Source organism: Anabrus simplex, chromosome 1 (assembly GCF_040414725.1).
Source record: "Anabrus simplex isolate iqAnaSimp1 chromosome 1, ASM4041472v1, whole genome shotgun sequence".
In the NCBI taxonomy this organism is placed as follows: domain Eukaryota; kingdom Metazoa; phylum Arthropoda; class Insecta; order Orthoptera; family Tettigoniidae; genus Anabrus; species Anabrus simplex.
The window spans coordinates 274550410-274573316 of NC_090265.1; the positions used below are offsets into that span (position 1 = coordinate 274550410).

General features: G+C 37.5%; 1 protein-coding gene across 2 annotated transcripts in view; it reads left to right on the plus strand.

The window, feature by feature from the left end:
* The window catches only part of LOC136886855 (rho guanine nucleotide exchange factor 39), a 393358-nt gene that overhangs the window by 283448 nt on the left and 87003 nt on the right, over positions 1 to 22907 (plus strand). For both annotated transcript variants that reach the window (XM_067159719.2, XM_067159708.2), the window contains exon 9: positions 21780 to 21923. In XM_067159719.2, coding sequence (XP_067015820.2) covers positions 21780 to 21923 — 144 coding nt within the window. The remainder of the gene's footprint in view (positions 1 to 21779; positions 21924 to 22907) is intronic.

The window sequence follows — 22907 nt, forward strand, 5'->3', positions numbered from 1 at the left end:
ATTGACCACAAACATTCACTCAGCACTCGGGCTGTTCCCCATTAAACAACAAGACAACATATCAAACAACATGAAATTACACAAAACACCATCCTCTAAGAGAAAACAAATAATATACTTTAATAAACATGTAGAAAGCAATGGGCAACATTGTGTTCCTATGCTGCATTTGCGCACCAGATAGTGCCATTCATCTGTCACATATTTCCTGCTTTGCAGTGGGCTGAAAAGAAATGTTAAAACTCAATACTGCTCTGAGGACTTGGTCACTGTTTCGACAAGATTGTATTACAGAAGCAACATCTCATTAAGCACTGTCTGTATAACCACGGCTTATAAGCTAATTTGTAAGGCGCGCTCATATTTCGCCAACTGCTCGGAGATTCACATACACAATCGTACATCTTGCCAGCATGCTTACTATAATTCAACACACACATCATATTCACTAGCCTGACATTAATTTCACCTCAATTCTGATTCTCAATAATCTCTCAGAATACAATCACAGGCCTATTCTCGCTGCACACAATTCTTATAACATGATCAGTCATGCAATCTGCCTGCATAATTAACTTCATCTTTCAGCATGCATTACATTCTCTTGTATACCTTATAATTTCATCAGCCTTTCTCGTCATAAATCAGGGTTCGATTCCCTCTCAAATCATTGTACGAAACAGTTTCCAACCCACATTAGAAGAATCTTTTCTAGTCGACGGTGCATATACAGCTCCACACGTGTCACAGCTCCTGAAATACTTGCGCCATGCATCCTATCTGTCACTAATCTTGCTAAATGGAAAAATAAAATTGTCTCAACGTCGCAAGTGTGTAACTCGGAAAGTGGATGATTTTGGCAATCTAATCCTTTTATCTCTAACGTACAAAAACATCAGAATAACCCTAAGCTAGGTAACATGCATAAATATACAATAAAGCAAAATAAATCCTAACATCTCCCTCAATATCCCATCTAACTAATCGTAAAGTAAAAGAAATATATAGAAATCATCCGATCCCCTCCTATCCATATTTGCAGCATCACAAATGTAAAATAAACGCATGCTGTCAGGAAAAATTTACATTAAAGAAAATCCCTACACTAAGCCTCACTAGTATTAATCATAATTCATATAACATGCCATTTAATTAAAACATGCGTCTTATCTTGGCAACTCCCTGGACATCGCTGCTGTGGTGGTGCTCTACTCCATCTTCTTGATGTAAGTTACTGTACACTGCAACACACAAGACTTCTAGTAAATACCTCTTCACCGCTCTCCGTGCACGTGCTGAATAAACCCTTGTCAGCTATAATTTATGCCAACGTTAATATAACAGCACAAACACACGTAAGATTCACTATACAAAAGGTTGGGGTTTAAATACAGTAATCAGGAGCGCCTCGCAGTTCAATACGAAAGTCCTTCGCTATACACGACCGACCCGAAAATACAATGCGGATGAGCGTCTCTGTCTCAATCACCAGTCTGTGGCTGACATTACCGTCTATTACTTTAGTAAGAATTTGCGACATAGCACAATTGGCATTTATCACTGCACCCAGTTTACTTAGGACTCTTCATAAATAAATACACTGTTTTTGGTCGATAACATTTCTGCCCATGTGGCAGCATTCACACACAGATAAAAAAGAGGTATAGAACGATGTTCACTTCATGGCAACTCACACAATAAGGACGCTCCCGATTAGCGGGACACTTAAGTAACATAGCCAACGCCGTGTAGCTAGGGGATTCCCATATGTTCATCAAATATTCAACCAATCAGTGTGCTTGTTACCCACAATGACTTTGATATTTATTAAAATTAACATTAGACACACTCCTGATGACTTGTAGCGACTCAGATAATTGCTGTAACGTATTCCTTATTATTTCTCACTCTCAGACCTGTGGAAAACCCCGTCAACTAACAGAACTGACTTCTCTATATCGATGTATTCTTCACACAGATATCCATGTTGGTCAACCTGGGATTTTAATTCTGCGCGGTCCATAATTCATATAAGCCACACCCTCGCTTCCTAATTGGCTGAAGACTCCTCATGGCCAACAAATTCTACACGTGCCGAGATGTGCTAACTCGTGGTAAACCTGAACATTTCCCACGGTTGCAAGCAAGCTTCGCGCAACATACGACTTTACGTCTCCATGGACTTCCGGTCTCAACTGTTCTGTAATGTGCTACTTTTCCAATGCCTGACTGAAATCCACCTCAATATAATTATTTAATATGGAAAATATATATCTGATTGTCTCTTATGGGCCGTCAGGGTACGGCTCAGTATAATGATCTATAACTTGTATTCCAACCACCTCCTGGGTTTTCATTTTACCTGTTGCAACACCTCCAGGTATTTCCAACCGACTTCTACCGTCTCTCTCGATTTAACCACCGTTTTCTCATGTTACACAATCTTGAGCAGTCTCCGCTACCATTTTATACATTATTCATAATTTAAATAACCTAATATACATTTTGCCATAATTCTTAATTACAAACTATTCCTATGATACTGTATTCTTACATGTTGTTTGAGTCATCAGTCCGTAGACTGATTTGATGCAGCCTACATGCCACCCTATCTTGTGCTAACCATTCCATTTCTACATAACTATTGCATCCTACACCTGCTCTAATCTGCTTGTCATATTCATAATGTACCAGGAAAAGTAGTTGGGATAAGGAGCATGAGAAAGGTCTCAGGTAGTGATGGATTCTTAGGAGCCGGTACAGAGAAAGGAGTTTGCAGAGCGAAATAATAGACGTTATTTTGCTAAATGAAAATTTATTCAAAAGTCTAGGTGCATAAATAACCTTCTTATCTTGCATTTAAAACTGAGAAATGACTTGGAAATGTATTGACTTAATTCCTGTTGTTCCTTGTGGAACATAGGGCATCAACAAAGCATCTCCATCTGATCCTGTTGCCAGCCAACCTCTTCGCCTCTCTCCAGGTCTTGCCTACTTCCATTGCCTCCATGTGTACAGATCTTCGCCACGTTTGTTTTGGGCCTTCCTCTCCTCCTTTTACCCTGCGAGTTCCAATCCAGTGCCTTTCTCTCAATGGCTTAATTCCCTTTCCTCAACGTATGCTCTATCCATTTCCGTTTCCGCTGCTTTATCTGTATGGCCATCTCGGTTTCACCTGTCCTTCTCCATAGTTCATGATTGGAAATTACTTCCTGCCAGTAGATGTTTAGAATCTTCCTTGAACAGCGGTTGACAAAGGTCTGCAACTTGTAGGTAATCACTTTAATCACTTTCCAGGTCTTGAACCCATATAGTAGAACAGCCTTGACATTACTTCGGAAAATGCGAAGTTTGGTCCTGATAGACCAGATAGAGCTGAACAAAGGCACCATTTGCTTTTTGTATACGTTGAGAAACATCCTGTACTGCTCCTCCACCTTTGGTAACTACACTGCCCAAGTAGGTGAAACTATCCACATCCTCTATAGGTTCATCACTGAAGACAAATGGGTCTAGTTTGTTGGTGTTCATCCTTAGGGCCTTGGTCTTCTTTGAGTTGATCGTTAGTCCCACCTTTTTTCCTTCTTTTACCAAGTCTTCAATCTTTGATTGCATTTCACCATGTGCCTCAGACAGGAGAGACACATTGTCAACAAAGTCTAGGTCTTCTAACCTATTAGCCAATCCCCACTGGATACCAGGTTTCACATTTCGCGTTACATTCCGCATTACCGCATCAATCACCACCAGGAGCATGGTTCGCAAGAGGATACAACTTTGACGTACTCCTGAACGTACAGATATAAGCTCAGATACACGGCCCTCATGTATGACTCTGCATGTATAATCATAGTACGTTTCCTGAATGAGGTTGGTAATTTGTGATGGCACTCCATACCGCTTCACTTCCTTCCACATAGCTTCTCTGTTGATCGAATCAAAAGCTTTTTCGAAGTCGATGAACACTGCATAGAGGTGAGATGAGCACTCGGCACAATGCTTCAGAATTACCCTCAAGATGTTTATTTGGTCTACACACAAGCGATTCGATCGAAAGCCTGCCTGTTCCCGTTGGAGCCTCAAGTTGATATACTCCTTAATTCTGTTCAACAGAACCCTGGTGAGCACTTTGCTAGGGATTGAAAGAAGCGTAATGCCCCTCCAGTTGTTACAGATTGACGTATCGCCCTTCTTTGGCAACTTCACCAGCAACCCACATTTCCAATCTGTCGGCATTTCTCCATTAACCCATGTTGTTTGAGTCATCAGTCCATAGACTGGTTTGATGCAGCTCTCCGTGCCACCCTCCCTATCTCCTCAAATAGCGGCTGCAACATATTGGCAGTGGTATCCATATCAACCTTCATGACGTCTGCTGGAGTATTGTCAACACCTGCTGCCTTACCAATATGCAACTCTCTCACTGCCCGCTTGATTTCCTCAACTGTTGGAATGCAGACTTTAATCTTTGGGTCAGGCTGGGTTTCTTCCTCTTCTTATTCTTATTCTTCGCCTTCTCCTGCATCTACTTGCTCCTCCAAGGAGGGGTTTAACACCACAGAGAAATGTTCCTGCCATCGCTTCAGTTGATCCTCGGAGTTTGTTAGGAAGACACCATCTTTGTTTCTGACTGGACGGTTTTTCTGCATCTTCTTCCTTGCCAGAACTGTGGTGATGGTATAGAGTTCTCTAAGATTTCCCTTTCTGGCTGCCTCCTCTGCTTGTTGAGATAGGTCATCTATCCATTTCCTTTGATCTCTCCTCACACTTCTCTTTACTTCCTTATCCTTCGTAGCATTTTTGAATTGCAATTCTGCCTTCCTTGTTCGTGCCTTACATGCATTCATTACTTCCTTTATCTCTTTCCTTTGTCTGATAATTTCCCATGTCTGGTCAGTCATCCAGTCTTTTTTCCTCCTGTCCTTTAAACCCAGGATATTTTCACTTACTTCAGTAAATACAGATCTAGTCTTCACCCATTTTTCCTCAATAGTTTCATCCTCCACCTCAGTGAGTGCTTGGAATCGATTCTTTAGTTCTGTCCTGAAGACTTCTTTCACATTTCTGTCATACCTTAGCTTTCCAACATCATACCACTTCCTTATCTGATCTATCCTTCTCTTTTGTGCCTGGATCTTCATTCTAAAGGTAGCCACAACAAGATGGTGATCACTACCAATGTCTGCACCTCTCTTATTCCTCACATCCAACAATGAACTCCTCCACCTTTGTCCAATAGCCACATGATCTATCTGGTTTTCTGTCCTATGATCCGGTGATACCCATGTCACCTTATGGCAGTCTTTATGTGGAAATATACTACCACCAATAACCAAATTGTGGCTTGCACAGAAGTCCACAAACAGCTGTCCATTCTCACTTCGTTCTCCTAAACCATGTCTTCCCGTAATATGTTCAAGTCCTTCATTGTCGTGTCCCACGTTTGCATTCAAATCTCCTCCAACTAGGAAGATATCCTTCATTTTCTGTTTTTTAACCGTTCTATTAAGATGTCCATAGAACGCCTGTTTGTCTTCCTCCTCTGCCGACTTCGTAGGTGCATAGCACACTATCAACACAATGTTTCTAATATTGGCCACTATTATCCTTTCCGTCACTGGGTACCACTCGATAAGGCTCCTCTTGGCCTCCTTATCCATTAATATACCCACACCTCCACAACTCGCTCCATCGCCTTCGGGTCTTCCAGAGTATACAAATGTAGCTCCATCGTGGGTTGCCAATTCCCCAAACTCACTCCATCTTACCTCACTCACACCTAGTATGTTCAGGCCATAACTCCTCATACATGCCACTTCTTGTCGTAGCCTTCCACTTTCCCGCAGAGTCCTCACATTCCATAGCCCAATTTTTGTTAGCCTTTTCAAGCCAAAGGTCGTCATCTTTGGATCAGTCCGGTTTCTCATTGTTGATGTTTCTGTAATAAGGGGATTTTAGGTTGTGCGAGTTATTGGACCACAGCACCCGAGCTTGGTGGTGGGGCTGCCACCTACGCCTCCAAGCCTGCTGTTTTCTGTTGGGGTAGTCTCCCTTAGCCTTTGAAGATTCCTCTTCACCACAAGGCAGTGGTTTTCCTCTTTATTTTACCCGAAGAGGAAGGGTTGCCTCCTCCGCCAACTTTGCCGTACCAAAGGTCTCCTCCTCCGCCTCAGTTGCCATTAAGGACTTCACCAGAGGCCCGTTACCCGTTACTTTTCAGGCTTCCTCTAAGGTCTTCACAGCTACCGTAGCAGTCCTGAGGCGCACAAGGTTCCCGCTGTACTTCAACCTTACAGGCTATCCCCTACTTCGTACTGTTGCCTGTCCCCCACGACGTGGACGAGGGGTTGGTGGAAATGTATTCCTTCATGTATATTCAACCAAAAAATTGGAATTCCAAAAATTCTTTGCTATAATTAAAGTTGAAAAATAAACTTATTTCTTCATGAAATTCGTAAATTAAACGTGGTTTCATAAGTCTTTAGAATGTTCTGGAATAAACTCTTGTTTTCATCAATTACTTTCATATGAAACCTAAAGTCTTGTTAAATCAATGCCAAAAGTATTTTTCTATATTTTACACTTCACAGTAATATTTGAATAATAGGAAATTAAATTATTTTGAAGCATCTAAAGTCTGTTTAAATTATTAAATTAATTATCACTCAAAATTGAATTTTCACTGGAAAGTAAATTGGCACTTGTAATGAGATGAACATTTGAAAATAATAAAGTGCCTCTTCAGTAAGTCAGTAATGGCCGGTTTACACGTAGACAGTGTTTAGTACAGTAGTAAGTGGTAAGTTACTACTTAACTCATGTAGGCCAGTTTAAACATAAGCCAGCGTTTAGTACAGTGACAAATGGCAATTTGTCACTCAAGTCAGTTCATTCAGTCGTTCTTGCGTCATCAACTAGATCAGAGATAAGATGATCGGCCACCAACAGCATGTAAAACTTCTTAGTGACGTTATTCGTTGCATGTTAGATGATATTTTAGAGTTTAGAGGAAATTGAGGATTAGGTGACCGAAATTAGGAGTGAAAACGGATAACCAGAAGGAATTATGTGGGAACAAGTACAATTCTTTTTAAATAATTAGCCAAGGAGGATCGACAGGAATATTTGTTAATAGCCGGGCTGAGCAGCTCAGACAGTAGAGAGCTGGCCTTCCGACCTCAACTTGGCAGGTTCGATCCTGGCTCAGTCCGGTGGTATTTGACGGTACTCAAATACATCGGCCTCGTGTCGGTATATTTACTGGCATGTAAAAATCTCTTGCGGGACAGTCCGGTGGTATTTGAAGGTGCTCAAATAAGTCAACCTCGTGTCTGTAGATTTACTGGCACGTAAAAAACTCCTGTGGGACAAAATTCCGGTACCTCAGCTCTCCGGAAACCGCAAAAGCAGTTGTTGGGATGTAATGTGCATAACATATTTTATGTGCTAACCTTGCGAATGTCAGAAGTAACATTTAATGAGTTACTGCATAAAGTTGAACCTTTGATACAAAAGAGAGATAGTATCATGCACAGTGCATTTTAGTATCCCAAAGCTACTCGTGATGAACGTATTCACTAATGAATTTTAGAGTGTTACAGAGGCTTGCAGACTGAATGCTGAAAGGCATAAAGGTCTGTAATGATCTTGTATGCATGTATGTATCTTATGTCCATGTAGCCATTGTTCTCAGCAATTAGAACGAACGATCAAAAGAAAAACGAACACACAGGGATGATCAACTCTATAATTTCACCCACGACTTATGAACTTTACTAAATTGCGCCTGTTCACACGTTGTAAGTAGCAAGTACAGTGCTTCCCCCACTACTCCAATGGGTGCACGCTCCGCTTGTGAGAGGTCTACTTGAAAGGAAAAATAGATTGGATTCTATTCCACTTGACTAAATTGTTACTTAATCGTTTACTTACCACTTACCACTAAAGTCGCAGTTCACACATTGCAAGTCACTTAAAATTAAGTTTAAAATTTAGTTACTACTAAATTACTGTCGATGTGTAAACAGGCCTTAACTGTCTAGTGCACTAAATAGTTATTATAGTAATCACTTGCTTTTACCAGTTTAAAACGCTAAATGTACTCATATCACCTGAGAGTTTTTAGGATGCTGGAACTGGTGAATGCGGTTCCACGAACAGCAACTGGAACTCCATCGATGTTGTCAGCACCACGTCGAACCACGTACCATATCCAACGTCGTACCCCATTCCATTTCCCTCGCTGTACCACGTATTACATCCCTCGTCGAACCACGAACCATCTCCAACGTCGTGCCACATACTATGTCCCACGTTGAGTCAGGTGTTGAGTTGATATGAGGATTAACACTCGGTCAAGATTTCTGGTGTCGTATAATGTTGTAGGCACACAAGAAAGTTCAATTGACAACTGATTGCGAGTGTTAAAAAATAGCACTGTCTGGTTAATTGAATATTCGCAAGTCAATGATAAATAGCATTCATACTTGAACTTTGAATCACAGTCTGTTATGTGGACTTTGAATCACAATCCGTTATATAACTTCAAAGTAATGCTCACTATTTATTTTTTTCTATTTGCTTTACGTCGCACCGACACAGATAGGTCTTATGGCGACGATGGGATAGGAAAGGGCTAGAAAGTGGAAGGAAGCGGCCGTGGCCTTAATTAAGGCACAGCCCCGGCATTTGCCTGGTGTGAACATGGGAAACCACGGAAAACCATCTTCAGGGCTGCCGACAGTGGGGCTCGAACCCACTATCTCCCGATTACTGGATACTGGCCGCACTTAAGCAACTGCAGCTATCGAGCTCAGTATGCTCACTATTAGAAATAACTATGGCTTTTAAATGAATTAAAGCACAGTCTGAAGTGTTCGTGATTTTGAAACACGTGTCACATTTCGAAGTTTCCACAGTTTTTAAATATTCACAGTTCTTAAATAAAATGAGTTTTTGAAAATACAGTTCATACAATTCGGGCTATTTACATGAGAACAGTCTTTTTCGCATTCAGAACACGTTGTACTGGGTTCGAAACAAAACTTGAAGTTCAAATCTTATTGGAATGTTGAGTGTAAGTTTAGTCAATGTCCTACACATGCACGATACGTTTAACTGTCTTTAATTATCACCAACACAAATCTTAAGGAAATGTTAAGTGTTATTTAGCTTCACTAGGGTCACTATTTCATAAAAATGTCACAAAATGTCCTTAAGGTTTACTCAATTATTTCTTATCACCGTTCAAACACAAGTCATATTTGAGAAAGCTGTCCGTACTTGGCTACGATAATTAGAGTTCGTAATTCTCTATATCTCAGTTATCCACTGAAGTTACAAGAAGTCACAGTGCAATGTTTAACACGCGCAGAAACACTGCGGAAATTTTACAAGTTACTAATAATAACAGAGTTCCACTCAATACACATCGGATTTTCACAAGTCCGTAACACAGCAGAAAATTTATAAGTGTCGTCTTAGTACACGCCGGATTTTTCTGAGTCTTTTAGCACGGCAGAAATCTTACAAATTTGACGAACAACTTTGCGTAATGCGACACGGCGACAGTACCATCTGACACGGTCGAGTTGTGGATTGTAATTTATTTTACTCCTCACGGCGAGGCTCTTATACACTGGAAGCAGGGCTGGCTCTCTGCTTCAAGCGAAAAAATGTGTTTCTTTTCCACTTTAATATCTCGGAAACCAGTAGGTGTATTTTCTTCAAATTTTGGCTATTTTACTTTTAAAATATGGGCTTCACGATGGTGTACTTCATTATTTCGTAGCTAACGGCATTTAGTAGATATAAAAATTGTTCCAGTAAGTTCTAGACGGGTGGGCTAGCTACACATGGCGATTACGTCATCTGGCCGGTTCTCTGCCTGTGACGTAGCGCTGTCTCTCTCACTGCCATAGTTTGCAGCCGTGTCTCGAATGTTCGCTTGGCTGCTAACTCCAAATGCTAGAGCTTTCATATCATAAATACATTACGAATTACAAATATAATGTGCCAGGCTGTGGTCATTCCTGGTACAATACCTTGGTCTACCCCTGCCGTTTTTACTGCCTACACTTCCTTCAAAAACCAACTTCAGTCCTGGGTTTCTTAGGATGTGTCCTATCATTCTATATCTCTTCATCTCGTCAAATTTAGCCAAGTCGATCTTCTCTGACCAATTCAATTTAGTATCTCTTCATTCGTGATGCAATCTATCCATCTCACCTTCAGCATTATTCTGTAACACCACATTTCAAAAGCTTCTACTCTCTTTCTTTCTGAACCAGATATCGTTCAAGTTTCACTTCCATACAATGCCACTCTCCAGGTGAAAGTCTTCAGAAACATCTTTCTAATTCCTATATCAATGTGTGAAGTGAGCAAGTTTCTTTTCTTAAAGCTCTTCCTTGCTTGTGTTAGTCTGCATTTTATGTCCTCCTTACTTCTGCCATCGTTAGTTATTTTACTACCCAAATAACAGTATTAATCTATTTCCTTTAAGACTTAATTTCCTAATGTAATATTACTTGCATGACCTGCCTTCGTTTGACTGCAGTTCATTACTTTTGTTTTGGACTTATTTTCTTCTTGTACTCCTTGCCAAAGACTTCGTCCATATCATTCAGCGTCTTCTCGAGATCTTCTGCAGTCTCAGATCAAATAACAATATCATCGGCAAATCTCTCCTTGGATTGTGATTCCCTTTCCAAATTCCTCTTTGATTGCCTTGCCTTGCTCCTTTCTGGATTGCTGCTTCTTTTTCAAAGCCATCGATTCTCATCACTGCAGACTGATTTTATACAGATTGTAAATAATCCTTCGTTCTCGGTATCTGATCCCAATCACCTTCAGAGTCTCAAATAGCTTGGTCCAATCAGTATCATCGAATGCCTTTTCTAGATCTATGAACACCACGTACGTGGGCTTGTCCTTCTTAATTTGATCCTCTAAGATCAAACGTAAAGTCGGGATTGCTTCACGTGTTCATACATTTCTTCTGAAGTCAAACTGATCTTCTCCCAACTCAGCTTCAACTTGTCTTTCCATTCTTCTGTAAATAATACATGTTAAAATTTTGCAAGCATGAGATACTAAACTAATGGTGCGGTAGTTTAACACTTGTCAGCACCGGATTTCTTGGGAATAGGTAATAACATTCTGCCAAAAATCGGATGGCGCTTCTCCTGTCTCCTACATCTTGCACACTAGATGGAATAACCTTGCCATGCTGGTTTCTCCTAAGGCAGTCAGTAATTCAGAGGGAATGTCATCAATTCCAGGTGCCATGATCCCATTTAGGTCTCTCACAGCTCTGTCAAACTCTGACCTCAAAATTGGGTCTCCCATTTCATCAGCATCAACAGCCTCTTCTTGTTCCAGAACCAAATCATCTACGTCTTTACCTTGATACAACTATTGGATATGTTCCTGCCATCTTTTTGGTTTGCATTCTTTCCCTAGAAGTGGCTTTCCATCTGAGGTCTTAATATTCATACACCTACTTTTCCTTTCTCCAAAGGTTTCCTTGATTTTCCCGTGTGCAGCATCTACCTTTCTTAGGACCGTACAACCGTTAACATCCTTGCACTTTTCCTTCAGCCATTCTTCCTTAGCTATCTTGCACTTTCTATCCACTTCAGTCTTTAATTGCCTGTATTCTTTTCTGCCCTCTTCATTTCTTGCATTCTTGTATTTTTGTCCTTCATCGGTCAGGTCTAGTATCTCCTGAGTTATCCACTGATTCTTAGTTGATCTTTTCTTCCTTCCTAACATTTCTTCAGCAGCCTTACTGACCTCATTTTTCATTACTATCCGTTCTTTCTCTATTGTGTTTCCTTCAGCCATTTCATTTAGTCTTTGTGTAACTTGTTCCTTGAAACAATCCCTCACATTCTTTTCTTTCAACTTTTCTAGATCCCATCTTCTTGCATTCCTTCCTTTCTTCAGTTTCTTCAACTTCAGATGGCATTTCATGACCAACGAGTTGTGGTCAGAGTTCATGTCTGCTCCTGGGAAAAATTTTGCAATCCAACACCTGATTTCTGAATCTCTGCCTAATATTCTTACATTTTAACTGAATGAAATTACATTAATTTTCCTGATTTGCATAACAAATTAATTTTAAAACCTTCCTAAACTAACAAGTCTGGGGTCTTACACTTGCACGGTTACAAGTTATTTGACTTATTAGATATATGAGAGTATTGGTAAAATTAATTTTTCGGCTATTTCCATTTTACCTGTTATTAGTACAGTATCTTTAGAGTATATTTTACTGATGCATGCATTCTTATTTGTTTCTCTTTCTGTTGCTTCTCTAATGGTTTGCCAGAACTTTTTAGAATAGTTTAGGTTTTTTTGAATTTGTGCAAATAGTATTTAGCTTTCATTATCTTTATAATATTTATTAATAAATTTTTATACACTTTTATATTTCTCAGTTCAATGTTAAAAGGTTCAATTTTTAGTTTTTGAGCGGTTGTGTCTCAGATACATATTGATTTCACAATGTCAGCTGTGATCCAAGATTTAATTTTTCTGTTTACTGGGCTGATTAATATATTTGCTAATTTTGTTATGAAATAACTTAGTTTCGTAAAAATTATTAAGTTCATTATTGGGATTTATAGCAGTTAACAGAACCTCGTAAGTAATTTTATATATACGCTTAAATGTATTATTTTGCTTAGGTGAAATATTAATCCCCCCAACTGTAATACGTGCTTTAGAAACTTAAAACTTTGTAAATAATGCTCTAAATCATTTTAAAAATCTTTAACACTGGGACTAGGAGGTTTGTAGATTGCCGTTGTACCGTTTTCATCGTCCAGATAACGGAATAAAGGATGTCATACGTTAAAAGTTTGCCATGCACGGTAATGAGATCGCAAAGATTATGTAATTGAGCCATACATCTAAAAAAGAACGAATATATTAAGTGAAATAGGCCGTGATTTCAGAGTATATATAATACGGACGCATAAAATCAAGGAGGCCATGCATATGACGGCAAAGATGTTCATGTGGCGAATTAAGTATGCCTAGGTCATGGAGTTAGACGTAAAGTTATAAAGGATCCATGCGGCTGTGATAAAAAAATAATAGAAAGTTTTTAAAATTGTTAAAAAAGAGGAAGAGTGTGAACAATAAAAAAAATTTTGGTACGCAAAACTTCGATGTAAGTTTATCTACGAAAAAAATAATCCTCGCGGAAAGAAAAAAGGAGATATTTCGATTAATAAGAGCTGAAGAAATTTCATAATTACGCCTATATCTGATCAAATATCGAGGCGGATTGTCAGAAGAAGTTGAATAGTATCCGGACAGTAGTCGGAATATAGACCGAAGGCCGTTACGAAATACCAAGTCAAATGTAACGTATTATAGGTTGATTGGCTGGATAAAAAGAATTAAAAGCTAATTTGATTATTTACCTGTTAAAATCTGTCGCAAGGAATTGACATTGAATTTCTGACATAATAACCTGAAACGAAAATATAATCTAGATTCTTTGTAGAACATTCTGAAGGATATGGACGTGATATTAATTGCCATATTGGAAATGTTTCTTTCATATATGACTAACGGCTACAACATGAGAGGCTAAATCGGAGATGGAGCCGACTTTCCGACGTAGACCGCCCAGCTGTTCCTGCTAACCCGGGTTTTGAGACTACAACCTGATGGTGACGTAACGGATGTTGGGGACTTACTACGCAGCCCTAAGATGACAACATCGGAGCTTAACCCAGTCATCTAACATCAGCAGCCGCAAGCTAAGCTCCAAAGAATTATTTTATTATCTTGAGACTAATGTGTCATAGACGTAGTATTTAAATATTTGTAGTGAACATTGGTATGTTGCTTGTTACGGAGTTCTTCGTGATGAAATCTCAGTCGATACTATCTTTGCAATGAGATTATCCTAGTTGATTTATCATTATGGGAGTAGGTATTTCTTCCAGAGTTTATAATCAATGGCATAGTATAGGAATGTTTATAATTGAACAAGGAGAGATTTAAAGTGATGTTTTCAACCATTACGGGATTGAAACAACGTATACAAAGAGACATATCCCAGACGTAATGTTTTAAAGAAGATAGTTGATTTCTGAGTAACTTAGATCTGGTTACAATTACGACGCAATGACATGTGAGTAAATATTAACTTGTTTAGTTTATACATGTGTTTCATTTACAAGATAACGTGTTCATGTGTATTACAAATGAAACTTAACCCAGAAATGTACCGTTGCAGTACATTAATGATATGTTAAGATGATTTGCCGCGTAGTTGGAAATGATAAATGTTTACGTAGGGAAGTTAGGATTTGAGTGACATGTTGATGTGGTTTTACGAATAATTATTCGCTGAGATATATTTATGGGAATGAATGGCGAGATATTATGCTAATTAATATTGGTAAATGGAGAGATAGATATGCTTATGGATAATTTTGGTGGTAAATACGACGTATTACTGGCCAATGGTGATGTTTGACATATGCGGCAAGATATTAAAATGGTAATGCGAGATATATTGGGTTAGTGGTACATGAATACAATGAAATACATTGTAGATTTCGTATGTGGGTTACCGTAAACTGTCTTCAGATTAAATATCCAAATAAGAAATAAATAAGGGGAAACTTGTTGTCTTCATAGAGAATATGTCAACGTTGTACTGAATGTTATTTGAAGTTTGGTATTGAGAATGTCTTTAATTGATAGAGCGACTTCATAATTTGAATCTCTACCACAATTAAATAAAATAGGTTACCAAATACATTCCTACGAATTTTATGATTCTTGATTGGACATTGGTGAAACCATAAATCATGATAGGTATAATTTCTATTTGAACTACGATAATAATTGTTCTTTATACGATACCTAGATTTAATTTTAGGATGTTATCTGAATATTTTAACCAAATGACATGGTCAAAGTGATCAATAATTTTCATTTAATGATCGATATATATTTGAAATAGCCATTTTGAGCTGTTATATGCATGGAACTTACTTGCAACTGCTGACGTTATAATATTGGAAGATATACATGTGTTAGTGACAGAATATCAATTTAATATCGACGAAAAGCTTTTTTTTTAAGAAAGAAACAAGAGCTGATGGACTCAGATTAAGCATATTTGTTATGAAGTTTACTAAGGCTTAGGGACTTAGCTTTTTTAACCCATATTAATTTTTTTTCTGCTTATCAATTATTTGTCATTATTATTATGAGATAATAATTTCAGAGAATATTTAACTACATCTTCAACAGATAGAATAAGTACCTACGATTTATGTGATTAAGAGAATTTATTCTTTATTTTTATGATGCGGATAATAAGTGCAAGAGGATCAGTTGAATCAGATTGTAGATAGATGTAATTTAATTTTTTTTTTCCATATAGAGAGGAGGAAGATAATTGATGTAAATAAATGTTATTAGATTTTCTTTTATGATTCTAGAATCATGAAATAAACTATAGATTATTCAATTTAGAGGTTATTATTGAAGATAGGCTAATATCATTATGGTATAGATGATTTTGAATTAATTAATTTAAAAAATATATTTTTTTTTTATTTTTTTATTTTTGTTTCTTTTCTTCGAATGATTGGACTTGGACAACTTAACATTGACTCCGATGAATGGATGGTATCGATGGTAATTTATTAAAAAGGAAATGCGGTTTCCCAGTTGACCTCACGTAAAAATAATACTATTCACAGATGCATTTTAATTATCCCTGAGAGGTGTCGTGTGGCAATTTAAGGATTATCCTATCGATAAATGTGATATGAGAAATGAAGATTGCGATATCGCTTAAATTTTATGATGCGCATACTGTTTATTCAATGAATGATAGAAGCGAGCATAGCTACCGACACTTAGCATCGTTCTTCTGAAATGCATTGATCCATATAATGATCCGTAGAAGTGATGGTTGGATGAGGGGAAAATAGCCGGAGCAATTGTTGGGTCGCCCAATATGGTGCAAGAAAGAAATCCCCTCAGGATGGTGCACCGTTAAATCCAGTTCATTGCTGTTAAATTTCACCTAATGTGTATGGCACTGGACTGTATGATCTCTGCATTTACTACCATTACCTCTTTCGGTATAAGATGATCTCCTCTACCGAGTGCCAACAGTCTCCTTGAGGGTGGAAGAGCGGGTACAGGTTAGGACACTCTATTGTCCTTGGGACAGGAAATGGTCCCAAAAGGCGGGAGAACCTACAACTGGTCAACAGCATTAGAATGCGGAAGGCAACGGGAAACAACTGCATTAAAGATCCTGGAGGATATCCCTTTAAGTTCATATGGCATGGCTCTGTTTAACGTAAAATTATTATCCGGAGTTTGTATTACCCCATTCGGATCACCGGGAGGGAATGCTTTGAACACTAATATGACTAGAAGGCCCGGCAGTTTTGGAAAGATCAAAGTGTACTACAACAAAGTTTGAATTGAAGGACATCCGAAGATGGCATAACTGCACTTCAGAAGATGCTTTCCATGCTGCCATATCACGTTCGGAGCTGGCTATGTGGACCGCCGACCTCCGCTAGGTGAAGGCGCCTTAAGAAGAAGACCTCTAATTCATCTTTAAAGTACACCATCGCATTGTCACATTTATTATCATTACAACATGTGACAAATTGTTTGTATACTCTAATTTCAGAGCCTGAATTGTGATTGAGCCAAGTTTCTGAGAGTACAATTATGTCAGTCAATAGTAAATTTTTGTTACTGTACACAGTAAATCTCAGTAATGGTTGTTGATGCTTCCTACATTAAAAATGAAATAATCTGAGATGTCAGGGGGACAAGTTACTGATATGATTATCCCACGAGTTTAAATCATTGGAAACAACGTTTTTATCTTGTGATTATAATAATGTATGATTAGTATTAAAATTCGGTACATTGATGGAATCTTATGAGACTGATGTGGTGATAGGAGTGGAATCGTGGTTGAGAGAAGGGGTGGGTAACAGAGAAGTATTTCCAGAAGGGTACACAGTCTATCGTAGAGACCGAGGAGATAAAAAGGGAGGGGGGGGGGTTATTCTGGTGAAGGAAACATATTGTTCACATGAATGGTTTGAAGATGAAAGGGATGAAATATTAGGGATAAAATTAATTTGTGATAATATGATGGAGGTGGGAATTATAGGAACATACAGGCCAGGAAGAGAGGAAAGGGACGTGGAAATATTTGAGAAAATAATAGATTATACTCATAAAAACAATAATAATGATGTGGTAATAATTGAGGGAGATTTCAACTTGCCTGAAGTTGAATGGAATGGAGCTACAAGTGAAGCCCATGAACAGAAACTGGCAAATAAGTTAATCTGGGAGGGAGGATTTACACAAGTAGTACAAGAACCAACTCGTCTCAATAACTTACTAGATGTATTCATGATTAAACCATGGGAAATTGTTGATAAAACTGAGGTAATTGAAGGAATAGGTGACCATAAGGCTGTAATAATAGATGTAGGACTGATACCAAAAAGGCTTAATAAGAGAGTCACACAAGACAAGAAATTGTACAGAAAAACTAAAGTTGATGAATTTGGGACTTACCTTAAATCACAATTCAGTTGTTGGATAAGTGAAGGGAGTAATGTGGATACACTTTGGAATCATTTGGGAAGGAGAGAAGAGATTTGTACCTGTTAAGAAGGGTAAAATGACCTCAGACCCTGTTTATTATACAAGGGAAATAAGAAAATTAAAAAGAAAATGTAGAATAGTAAACAGGAAAATCAAAGAAGGTAGGGAGAGTAGAGAAACTAGAAAACAGCTAATGAGGGAACTGAATAGAGTGAAAAAGGAAGCAAAAGAGAATTATATGAATGGCATTCTTCAAGAGCGTAATGACCACAAAGGGAAATGGAAAAAGCTGTATTCATATATCAGGAATCAAAAAGGAAAAGGAATCCAAATTCCTACAATGGTGGGAGAAGCGGGTGAACACTATTTAACAGATACTGAGAAAGCAAACCTCTTTAGCAAGGAATTCAGATATTCAGTAGATGATTGTCAGGAGTTGGAAACCGAAACAGAAGATACAGAAGGAGAGACACAGAGGGAAACAAGAAGCTTCTCATTCACAAATGAAGATATTTTCAGAGAAATCCAACTGCTTCAGCAAGGAAAAGCAGCAGGAAGTGATCAAATTACTGGGGAGGTGTTAAAGACAATGGGGTGGTACATAGTGCCTTATTTAAAATTTCTCTTTGACTATGTCATAAATAATAGTGTAATACCAAAGGAATGGAAGGAATCTATAATAATACCAATTTATAAAGGAAAGGGTGATAAAAGGAAACCAGAAAACTACAGACCAATCAGCCTGACCAGTATAGTTTGTAAAATACTGGAGAGTTTAATATCAAAGTTCATCAGAGGGATATGTGATGATAAAAATTGGTTCATGAGGAGCCAGTATGGATTTAGAAAGAAATTTTCTTGTGAGGCACAACTGGTGGGATTTCAGCAGGACATATCAGATCAATTGGATTCAGGAGGCCAGTTAGATTGCATAGCCATAGATCTTTCCAAAGCCTTTGATAGAGTGGAACATGGAATATTATTAAAGAAATTGGAGGGGATAGGACTGGACGTAAGGGTTACACGTTGGGTGAAAACATTTCTAAATTCAAGGGTTCAGAAAGTCAAAGTAGGAAATAATGTATCTCAGGAAGAGAAAGTTTGGAAGGGAATTGCACAGGGTAGTATAATCGGTCCGTTACTTTTCTTAATATACGTAAATGATTTAGGGAATAATATAACATCAAAAATAAGGTTGTATGCAGATGACATAATTGTTTATAGGGAAGTAAATACCATTGAGGATTGTTCAGAATTACAAAGGGACCTTGAGAGTATCCAACAATGGGTTGAAGAGAATAATATGAAGGTTAATGGAGGCAAATCAACTGTTACAACATTTACAAACAGGAGTTTTAAAACTGAATTTGAATATAATTTGGATGGGGTAGTTATCCCAAAAGATGGCAAGTGCAAATACTTAGGTGTAAAATTTGAAAGTAATTTGCACTGGAAGGGTCATGTTGATGACATTGTTGGGAAAGCATACAGATCATTACATGTCATAATGAGGCTACTTAAAGGATGCAACAAAGAATTAAAAGAGAAAAGTTACCTAAGTATGGTTCGTCCATTATTGGAATATGCAAACAGTGTTTGGGATCCTCACCAAGAATACCTAATAAAAGAAATAGACAGTGTGCAGAGGAAAGCAGCAAGGTTTGTAACAGGGGATTTCAGGAGAAAGAGTAGTGTATCAGAAATGTTAAAGGCAATAGGTTGGAAACTTTAAGTAAGAGAAGGGAGAAAACTAGACTTATAGGGTTATATAGAGCCTATACAGGAGAAGCAGCATGGGGAGATATCCGTGAGAGGCTTCAGTTGGAAAATAATTATATCGGCAGGACTGACCACAAATGTAAAATTAGAAGAAATTTTAGTAGAAGCGATTGGGGTAAATTTTCATTCATTGGGAAGGGTGTAAAGGAGTGGAACAGTTTACCAGGGGTAGTGTTTGATCCTTTTCCAAAATCTGTACAGATATTCAAGAAGAGAATAAACAGCAACAGAGAAAATAAATGAAATGTTAGAGGGCATTCGACCAGTGCAGGTTAATGTAAATAAAAAATGTGTGAGAATAAATTAATTCCATCCCCTAGTCTAAGGAGTTTGGACAGCCAAAGTAGGGGACTGCCTGTAGGGGTGAAGTACAGTGGGGACTTCGAGGGCCCTGGCACCGCTACGGTAGCTGTGAAGGCCCTTCAGGAACTCTGAAAAGTGGTGGCAAAAGGGGCTCTGGTTAAGACACAGCAGGTCATTATGCTACTTAGGTTCCAGAATGGGTAAAGGAAAACAGAAAAAAGTAAATAAATGCAATGTAAATTTTAATCTTATACCAGTTGTACAGTATCATTTGAAGTAATTCCACATAAAGTATATCAGTTGACTATATTTCTAAGTAGTACAGGAGATATTATTAGTAGAATTTTGTAAACAATATAAATTTACTAAGGATGAGCTGTGTGTTTAATAGAAAAAATTGTTAGCGTAAATTGTATAATATTGTATTATAGGAAAATTTTGTTCTCTTGTTAATTTAATATTTAGTGCTTGACAATAATGTATTTTAGTGTACCATTTGCCACCGAGGTAGGCACCTCATTTGCAAATAAAGAGATTTTGATTTGATTTGATTTGATTTGATTTGATTTGATTTGATTTGATTTGATTTGATTTGATTTGATTTGATTTGATTTGATTTGATTTGATTTGATTTGATTTGTATACTAAACATATTATTACTCTAATACAATTTCTAAAATTAAGTTCAAAGCAGAACTTTCTGAACCATTTTTGGTAACAGCTGGTTTAAGACAGGTTGACGGATTCTCTCCTCTTCTTTTTAACTGCGCACTAGACTACATTATGAGGGAATGGTACGAGAACACCTCGAAAAACATAAAAGGATAACATACATTTGAACTGTCCAGGATTTCCTGATGATCTAGCTTTTCTGGCCAATGATATTCAGCAAGCAAAGCAACACATACAATCTTTACAGGAAATAGCTCAAAATATTGGTTTAAAAATTTCATTTGAATAAACAGAAATTATGCTAACTCAACTGCTTGCAAACAAAATTAAACTGGGAGACCAAGAAATAAAAATTGTAGACAAATTTAAATATTTAGGTGAAATAATCACATATGACCTGATTGAGAAACCCGCATGGCAAAATGGAATAGATAAACTCGTTACAGCACAGCATGTTACCAAGAATACATGTAATAAAGTGTCTCTCAATAGCAACCAAACTGAAATTCTACAAAACAGTCGCCAGCCACAAATTACATATGCATATACGCATGTGAAACATTATTCAAAACAACAAACACAATTGCAGTAGATAGAGTACTAAAGTTAGAAAGGAGAATAGTGAGAACCTGTTTAAATAAAAATTATCAACTAAACTGACTCTGGAGACTAGCTTGCAATGAAACAGTTTTTAAAGACACAGAACCTGTGACTAGCTAGTCACTAGTACAAAGGGAAAAAAAAAGTGAATATCATTTTTAGGGCATCTAATACGGTCAACCAGAAAGTAGAATCATTAGAAAAATAATAGAAAAATTATGGAACAGTAAGAGTAAGAATAATATTAGATGGATCACAGAACTTAGAGACATGAGAGAGTTCCATATTACAATAGAAGATTTAAAATACAAAACAAATACACTCAAGATATTGAAAGATATACACACTAGACTACAGACGAAAATCAACACTCAGAGAATAGGAAGAGGGATTCCAGAAGCAGAAAGAAAATTACGTTCGGAAAAGATGAAACAGTATCGGGCTGACAAAAAGAGGAAAAACCTCCATAAACCTGACTAAGGTAGTCCTATGTTGGCTAAAAAAATTAAATAATAAACATATTATTGATAGTATCCATATCCACTGTTTATATAGGTATAAAATAAAAAATAAAATTATGACAAATATGTTAACTACCCATATTACTTACTCATACTTTTCATAACATCTCTTACCTAACATTCTACCTTGTCTGCTCCAACTTACCTACAGTCATTGACCTTGACATAATATCAGTATGGTGGTGATTTTAAGGGGCAAAACAATCCAATAATTGCAGTTATCCAGTTAGGTTTAACTTTTTATGTATAAACTTATGACTTTTTCAGGATTGCAATGAAACTCTAGCCAGTCCTTGTGAAAATGGAACTTTCGTCGCAAAGATCCGCAGACACAGCTCTTTTAATCCAATAAATTCAAGGAAAGTTGTGACTGATGAATGTGAAAAATATGAGGAAATTAATTCTGATAAGGTGAGTTCTTTATTGTTGTAAATTTATTTTTAGGTTTGTAAAATATAACTGGTATAACAATCAAGTAGTCCATATCGTAATCAGTGGAGATCAGGATGGCAAGGAGCATCTTCGTATTAACCTTAAATTAAGAGATTGTTTACCCTTTATACCTTTATTTTGATCATCATCAAAATCATATGCAGTTTCCAATTGTTGGCCATGTCTTGTCAAATTCATTTATAAAATAATGTTAAAGAAGTTTAGCAGACTAATTTTAAAGATTTGTTGGATGGTTGTGTGTTCAGTATGAGGAATGCAGAATCTGGTAGTTAGGGAAGAGAACAGTGAAATTATATGCTGTAAAAAACCTCAGTGTATAATTGTTTTTTCAAGGCGTAAGAAGAAAATGTTGATGGATGCGGGGAAATGTTAAATATGGGTAACATTTTTTTAAAAATGGGAGAATGCAAAATAATAAAATACTGGAACTATATTTGGTCATTTTTGTTCATGTGAACCTCATACTATGCATAGAGGCATCAAAATATTTCAACCACAATATCATCGTTGTCTTCTGTTTCCCTCATCCATTTCTCAGTGGGTTGGAAAATTTATGGCACCCTGTCATCTTCCTCTGTTCAACCACCATTGTTCCTCCTTAACTGTGTCCCAATACAGACTTCTTCTAATTATATTATTCTTGATAATTTTCAACCACCTTAGTCTAGGTCCTCTTGTCCTCCCTCTTATCTGGCTTTCCATCATCCATGTCAGAATCTTCCCCTCTTTCATCCCCTTAACATGTCCAAACCATCGAATTTTATCCCTCTCCATTCTGTCGAAAAGCACTTTTACTCTGATTTCCTTCCTCACGTCCTCATTTCTTACACTGTCCTTTCTTGTCTTACCTATCATACTTCTTAAAGTTTTGTCATTGGCCTGGATTTTATTCTCCTGTCTTTTTTCTCGGTGTCAAGGTCTCTGCTGCATATGTCAGTATTG